General features: G+C 40.9%; 1 protein-coding gene across 1 annotated transcript; it reads left to right on the top strand.

Annotated features, from left to right (window-relative positions):
* On the top strand, positions 1-7,459 carry LOC132155825 (bone morphogenetic protein 2-like). The gene is made up of 3 exons (XM_059564536.1): positions 1-427; positions 4,596-4,927; positions 5,260-7,459. The coding sequence occupies exons 2-3, from the start codon at positions 4,603-4,605 to the stop codon at positions 6,207-6,209; spliced, it is 1,275 nt and encodes a 424-aa protein (XP_059420519.1). The 5' UTR covers positions 1-427; positions 4,596-4,602; the 3' UTR covers positions 6,210-7,459.
* Positions 7,460-8,321: the final 862 nt, after the last annotated feature.

Genomic DNA, 8,321 nt, shown 5'->3' with positions numbered 1-8,321 from the left:
GCAAGGGAGGAAAAAGGGGAGGAGAGCACATAAGAGAAGTACAGACAGATTGAGAGAGGAAGGGAGAAAGTCAGCTACAAAGTCAGAGGGAATTTAGCCGGCAAAAACTTCAATTTCTTCCTCTCTATTCCATTTCATTCTCCTGGTCTCTTATCTTGCGTCTTGGTCCTGGCACAACAGCAGTGTCCTGTCAGCCCCAGGGAAGCTGGTGGATGTTTTTAAGAGCACACTTCTCTGACACTCACAACAGGATGAGTGCTTGAGGACAATCTGGAGAGGCTCGCGTTATTCAAGAGATACATTCACCAACCCAGGAGAGGCAGACGGCATCCACTCCATCCTCAGGAGCAAATGAGAGGAGAGGGTCTGTAACGCTGGAGCTCAAGGACAAACCATGGACTCTGCACACCTCCCACTTCACCTGGACGTGAGTATCAAACCGCAGCAGAATACCTTGATGCATCAGTATATCCTGGGTCATGGGCGAAACCATGACTTTGACAAAATAAATGCTTGTCATATTTCCTAGCGCAATATCTAAACTTGATTAAATCAAGAACAGTCGACTTTGAGAAGCAAAGTTGTGTAAGAAAATGTGAAAATAAATCCTGAATTACGTTAATTTTCTCACCCCTTTGTATAATATAAAAACATAAAACCATATAAACTTATTTTGCTCATTTGCTTTAAACAAGTTTTACCTTACACAATTTCACTTCACAGGTCAACTGATCTTGTTTAAGGATGTTTAGACATTAGACAATATGTACAATACTTATTACGAAAATTATTTTCTGCAGTGTATGACTCAAGTATGATTAAACTCACTCAAACGTCAAACAGCTACCCATTGCTGCTCCATGCTAAAAATTCTCACGTATTACTCACCAAACCCAATGACAGATTCATAGTGGAGATGCATCCTCAGAACATGTGAAACAGGCAGGTCAGTGATTCCACCACAGGCAAAAAGCAGTCAATAATCTGTAAAAGACTACTAAGATAGCCTTGCTGGAGCATAAAGAAGGAACGACTGTGGAGACTAGATTCTTGCTGTCCAAGACTGCCAAATAGCTGAATATATGCTTTTGGCTTGGAGTAAATCCTGCACTCCTGCAGGTTCGGGTGGGTAGAGACTAGTGTGTGTGCGGAATGCAAGTGAATTAAATTATTTATAGGACTCCCATAAAATAGAAATATCTTAACATAAAATATCAAAAAACAAATACATTGCTATTCATCTATTGCAGAAATGCAACAAGAACAACTAATATAAAATAAAAATGATTAACAGGCGCAAGCACAATGAACCAAGATGCCATGCACGCATGCAGCCATGCCTTGCTTTTCTGTTGAAAATGTTTTCATAATAAATTTTTCATCCGGGTCATTTAGGCTGGGATGTTGTGGCTAGGTGACACAGAACCTACTATTCCATGTTAAATTCATGAATGCATAGAAAAAAATCTAAAGGCTACTTTTATGTAGGATTTTGCGGGAGGGATCGGGACAAAACATGAATGTTGTGGGTGGAGGCGAGACGAGATAACATACATTTCTGGAGGAGCAGGCAGGTGCGGGAGCAGGACTGAAAAATCTGTCCCGCCCAAATCTCTAACTTGGACAAAACGTAAAGCAAACAAACAGACAAGACCTTCACTAACTGGATCAATCATAGAAACACAATCTGCCAGAAAAAGGAAGTTGTGATATGTGATGTGTCTTTTTCAGAGTTTACAAAAATAAGTTTTTAGAATGTTACAATGTTGTGTGAACTAAAATAGATCATACATTTAGATTCTTCAGCATTTCCTTCAGCCATATAATAATACAACACTGTCTGAGGGTTTCTGATCTGCCAAATCAGTCAAATTGATAACAGAATGTTATGTGAGGGTTATGGGAGGATTCTGGGAGGAAATGTCTTGTCTGGTCTACTCTACACATCCTTGGAGACCACTTTAGTTTGTTCTTAGCTGAACCTTTGGCAAGCTGCATAGAAGTGTGGAGTGTGTTTTTCAATCTGTAACAGTGGGGTGTGTTTATGCCTGTGTATGGTCACAGAGGATTGTTTCACTGAATGTTATGGGGGGGGGGGGGTGTAATGTTATGTTATAATCTGAGGTCTGGGCTGCTGTCATTATCTCCTAATTGTCCAGGTGGGATAAATTACAGTTTTGGCCTAATATACTTCAATAAATCCATCCTGTGGCCTATCTGCAATATTTTTTCTAATCCGAGGTACAGCTCTACCATTTGTGACTTCTCACGTGCATTGGCCACTCAAGATTCATTTCACATTCATTTTGCATCTGAAAAATTTATGTTTAAGAATGTTCCTTCAAGAACAAAATGTCAAAATGGGGAGGGGGAGCATGCTGGGGAGAAGCAGTCTAGGGAATGAACGAAAGGAAGAACAACAGGAAAAGAGAGCGGAGGGATCAGGGTCCGGAGTGAAATGTGAAACATGAAGACAGCGGTGGAGGATAAATCAGCAACAAGCAGAGGCACCATGACCCCTACGGCCCTACACTGCTGACTTCTGGGTAAATCTGAAAGGGGGAAACAGGAGAGAAAGAGAACTGGCTTTTCCTAGAACTGTGTAACAATATATCAATTCTGGAAGTCATGCTTTACAGGAAGAGAGCTGATAAGAAGAATAAAAATAGGGAAACAATGTAGAAAGAAAGCTGAAAGAGATAAGTGAATGCAACAACAACAACAAAAAAAACCGTGCCCTCCACTTTAAGGTAGACAGGTCATGTCGCTCTGGTAATGGCACGAGTCTGGCCAACCTTTCCTCTGCTGAGGTCACCTCTCGCCGTCTGTTCTGCGGTCTAACAAATGCCTCTTTCCGCCCCCTGAGTCTGACTACCACTCTCCCTGTAGATGAAGTGATTACGCGCTGAATCCCAAATGCATGCCGATGGAGGGGATGGGCTGCGGGGAAGACAGAAGAGAAGGAGTCTAATGAGGATTAGTAGAGAGGCGGCATCAAGGAGAATAGCTTCAACTGGAAGATACACTTCTGTGAGCTCCCATTAGGTGGAACAATCAAGTGGATCGGTAAAAGAAACTTAATCTACTTTACTGTCAGATGCTGTTGGCGTGGGGGACTGTCTTATCCTGTGTGTCCTCTGAGGATTTGGCCGGAGTTTGGTGAATGAGTGTGAGAAATAGAGGACAGCGGGAGAACAGTATACATCCTCTTTTCCAGAGTGTTTAACACCCGCAGTTGAGGGTAATCCAAGACTCCCAAAGGAGACACTGCTCAGCAAGTCATGACATGAGCAGATTCTACATCAAAAGACCATTTAGTTTGACTCAGATGTAAGTGTTCCTGGCCTGTGTGAGACCACCAAGCACCTTAGGCTAAATATGAGATAGGCCACAGAAGCTCTTTAACAGTGTTTCTTTCAAATTACCCCTTCAACACCTCTCACAAATTCCACCAAAGTACATATTTGTAAAGGACCCTTTCAAGGATTATGTTGGCTTAGAGATGGGACGATGTGAAGGACAGTTCAATACTGTAAGCTTTGAGAAGATTTTGTCACTAATGGATGACAGCTTGCAACAATTAGCTGTTGACCCCCTGGAGGGTCTAATTGTTGAGTGCCAATCTTTCCTTTTATGTAATTTTTCAGGTAGAATTTTGCTATTTTGATGTAGACAGGGTCCAAATTCAGGCTATACATGTTATATTCAACTTTTCAAATCCAATTTGTACAATTTCTGACTACTTCCTCTTTGAGAAAGCTTTTGAGGGCAGGTGCTCAAAGTATAAAAGGTGTAAAATAATAGTTCAAAGTATGAATTGTTTTAGTCAGATAACAAAAAAAGTAAAGACCACTCAACACCCATTAAACTTTTCTCAATCAAACAGCAAGAAAGAAATAGGACATGCAACTTTGTTTATACTGCTGTGTGTAGAACTACATTAGCTGCATTTTTTATATTTAATAAATGTTTGATTGTAAAAAAATATATAAATTCATCCCCTGCACTTTATTCGGGCAGGTGTGTTCACATAGAGGTTTCATTGGCCAGTGTATAAATCTAGATTCAAATTCAAAGAGTCAGGATAGTCTATGCATGATATGACATTTTATTTGTATCCAAAATGAGGTGATGTGAACATCATGGAGTGCCATGGAGTTTAATGGAATATCAAGGGGAAAAGGGGCAGGTGCTCAAGCACCCAGACAAAGCTATAGTTTATTGTCACTCTATGCAACAAACCAGACTATTAGCGCTAAATCTACCGACATATAAGGTAAAACAATGACACATGGTTAAAGGGCTAAAGCTAAAAGTATGTTCAATTACAAAACATATTGGGACAAGAAATACATTTTTGACCATTATTTCTTATAAGTCAGGTATTCATTAATTGACTGGATTAAATGCCATCAATTAATGGTATAGTTAATCCAAAAAGACAATTTCTGTCACTGTGCCATTCCAAACCTGTATGACAGTTTTTCTCCATACAATGGAAGTCAATGGGGTCCAAAATATTAATTAAAAACATACTTTTTTAAATATCTCAAAATGTCTCAAAATGGCTCCTCTTTTTACCTTTCCCTCCACAGGTCCATCATGTTCCCTGCTAGCCTACTGGTTCTGATGATCCTGCTGCTACCTCATGTCTCATCAGGTCAACAGGAGGGTCCCAGTCAGACAGACGGAAACCTTGGTAGTCTTCTGGAACCTAGTTTGACCCATACCATTCAAAACCTCCTGCTGACCCGCCTAGGCCTACAGTCACACCCCAACCCCAGTAAAGGGGCACTGGTGCCCCAATATCTTCTAGACCTGTATCGATTTCACACTCAACAGTACCATCTAATTGAAGACCCAGAGTTTAACTACCCCTCCCAGCATGTGCAAGGAGCCAACACAGTCCGATGCTTTCACCACACAGGTATGAGCAGCTATTGCACTAGGTCATAGGAATACAGCACAGATACATGTGGAAGTCAATTAACCTGCCTTAGGTGCCAGCTTGCCCACAGAAAAAGCTACCCATGGATTCAAAGTTTTGATATTTTTCACTCGAGTCCTGGCGTCAGCGTAGACACCTTGGAACAAGTTAAGAAGGACAAGTCTTATTTTCATAAGTGCTCCTAGCAAATGATGTGCAATTCTTATTTAGTTAGACAATTATGCCATTACCCAGAGAGCAAGTGTTTGAACATGATGGAAATAAAGTATTTTAAAGCTTAAGAACTGTGTCTCTCTTTTTTTCTCATCTAGATTCTGCAGTCCTGAATGTTCCAGAAGAGCAGAAAACGACAGGGGACAGCATTCACATTGGCTTCAATCTGTCCTCCATTCCGTCAGAAGAAAATGTGGTGTCAGCAGAGCTGCGTTTCCTGCATGAAGGATCAAAAGAAGACTCTCACATGGTCAGCCTTTATCTTTCCAACAGTGACCCTGCATCAAAGCCCACACTGCTCCATTCACGTCGGCTGAATAGAGATAGAAATACCACAGAACTCTGGGAAACCTTTCCCCTGGATGGAGAAGTGTTTCAGAATCTATCAGAGAAGTCAGGGAGCCTGTCTTTTATTCTGGAGATTATTGCTGATAATAACAGCAGTCTCTCCAAAGAGAGACATCTGCGGGTTCGCAGGTTCACCGGTCAAGATGAGCACAGCTGGGCGAGGCAGAGGCCCTTGCTGGTGACTTACAATCACGATGGGCGCAGCGAGCCCTTTGTGCCCCTCAAAAAGCAGCGCCCTCCTGGCAGACGAGGCAGGGGCAGATGGACCAGGGGCAGGTCTAAGGGTGATAGGGGTCAGGGCTCTGACACAGGTTGGCGGGTGGGATGGAATGAAAGGCGAGTGAAAAGACAAGGTGGCAGGGCTGCCAAGCTCAAACGGCTCTCCCGTGCTCACTGCCGTCGACACCCACTGTATGTGGACTTCAAAGATGTAGGCTGGAATAAATGGATCGTGGCCCCATCTGGTTACGCTGCTTTCTTTTGCCTCGGAGAGTGCCGCTTCCCACTGGCTGACCATATGAATTCATCTAGCCATGCTATGGTGCAGACACTGGTCAACTCCGTAAATGGAGCTGTGCCACGGGCCTGCTGTGTCCCAACTGCCCTTAGCTCCATTGCTCTCCTCTACCTGGACCAGGAAGAACGTGTGGTGTTGAAAAACTATCAAGACATGGTGGTGGAGGGCTGTGGCTGTCAATAGCAAAATATAGAAAAAATAAGAAGGATGGACTGGAAAATTAGGACTAAAAAGGAACTACAAGCAGAAAGTGAGAAGTGAGTCAGAAAGAAACATAAAGAGACAAAGAAAGCAAGGTAAAACTGTCAAACAAAAACATGTGCACCTTCCCATAGTCCTCTGGAACCTAGCTTTGACTTATTTTGTCCAATGAAGCATAGTATTTGTGTGAACTACAACCCTTAGAAGCACTCAGTCCCAACGTGACGTGTCAGTCTTGTGTAGTTGACTCCAGCTTTCTGTCTTGTAGGTGTCAAATAGCTACAATATGTTCTAGTTGTGTCCGTCCTGCTCCAGTTTTGTGCGTCTTTCCCTCGTAAACATCATCGTCATTCAAGTCAACTCAAAGGGACCAAGAAGTGACCATGGACTCTCACTGAGCATTCACCGCTTGACAGATTTTAACCTGAGGGGAGACGATAGGAAAACTTAATTCCTCATCTCTGATTGCAAAAGAAACTTCGAAGTATGCACTGTGACAAATCGTATAATCGATTACAGGGCTCTTCTCCTTGAGCTATTTAAAAATCAAGACACCAAGAAATTATGATGTTATTGTCTGAATGTGTTAGTGCTTTAATTTATGGTGACCTGTTATTTTTATGTACGGTGCAGTCCAAAGAAAAGCTTGCTATACAAATACTTCTGTGGTAGTAAAGTAAATCTAATTTAAGAATGCATCAATATATCTATTTAAATAGCAAAGAATATGGAATATTTAATCTTGACAAATACCGCAGGTATATAAGTACCAGAACGCCTTATAGGTCCATTTAAAGCCAGTTAAAACTGGTGTTACTCATCTATTATTTGTAAAACCACAGCACTGAATCATGGCAGCTTTATATTGGCATTGACTGAACTATGAGGGCTCTTTCATTACAGTAGAAGCTTTGTGAAACAAAGAAAGTTGCCTAAACATTCCACGGTATTGTGCCAAATGTTATGGTATGTGCCATATGTGTGCAAGCTTGCTAAGTGGTATTATACATAACTTTGTATCTTTGTCATCATGTAGTTATCACACAAGTGTTGACCAAACCGTTTGTCTTTAAAAACAACAGGTTCAGAAAAAAATATTCTGTCATGAATAGCTGATTATATTTTATTGTGATGCTTTATGTGCAGTTTAAAAGCCTTGAGAATGTCTGACATTGTCTGGAGCCATTGTGAAATGTGTAATAATAAACAGCAAACTAATAAGGCAGTTCTAATTATCTATATCTTTGACTTTTTTTTTTTTCTTTGAGAATTGCTTTTCAAAAACTTTGATTTGGAAGAATACGGAGTAGTTTATTTGCTATAAATAAATACAAGCTTTCATCAGACTGGTTTAACGGGGTATTGTGCACTGGGAAACCAGCTAGACCAGCTTAAACCAGTTAAGACCAGTAAGATAAGCAAGTTATTTCAGGATAGAAGTAAAAATATAAAGGATCTGAAGTGATAGAAATAGCTGTAAAATGTCTGCATAAGTTTATTAGCTCTCATTATAGATTCTTTCTTAACATCTGTTTTTCATCTTTCTGAGGATTTCTTGGACCCGGTCGGCAGCGGTCTTGATGTGCATTTATCTCATAGTGAATGTGAATAGCTTCATTATTCTCACTTCCTTAAGCCTTTGGAGACCAGGCTAGTTTGAAAAGATAAAGAATGAACATAATACAGATAGCTTATTAGTGTTACATCTACCTTTTATAGTGTGTGTGTGTGTGAGTGAGAGAGAGAGGTCCAAATCAAACTATGTTTTGTTCTTCAACAGATGTCAAAGTTCCACATCATCAAAAAGAGTATGTGAGGGACTACATTAAACATCATATTACAGTAATATTAATGCCACATACTTTGAAAAAGAAAAATGACCTTTGACATTTGACCTTGACCTTCTTTCTCATTCCCATATCTCTGTTTGCCATCACAAACAGAGCTTATCTTGCCAGGTGAGGGTCAGGTTGACCTTTGAACTGAAAGGCAGTGGCCTTGACATATTTACATATAGCACATTCTCACAATCATAAATCAACAATGAGGCCCATACAGGACCTACGGGAAAGCATAGGTTATGTTCAAAAAAGC

The sequence above is a fragment of the Carassius carassius genome, chromosome 13, assembly GCF_963082965.1.
Source record: "Carassius carassius chromosome 13, fCarCar2.1, whole genome shotgun sequence".
Taxonomy (NCBI): Eukaryota; Metazoa; Chordata; class Actinopteri; order Cypriniformes; family Cyprinidae; genus Carassius; species Carassius carassius.
Note: the sequence above shows the minus strand (reverse complement) of the source record. Positions and strands in the feature narration are given on the sequence as shown.

Excerpts from the sequence above, each read along its gene's own strand:
- LOC132155825 (XM_059564536.1), top strand. The coding sequence starts at position 4,603 with ATGTTCCCTGCTAGCCTACTGGTTCTGATGATCCTGCTGCTACCTCAT. Across the intron at positions 4,928-5,259 it reads CCGATGCTTTCACCACACAG|ATTCTGCAGTCCTGAATGTT; the intron begins GTATGAGCAGCT and ends TTTCTCATCTAG.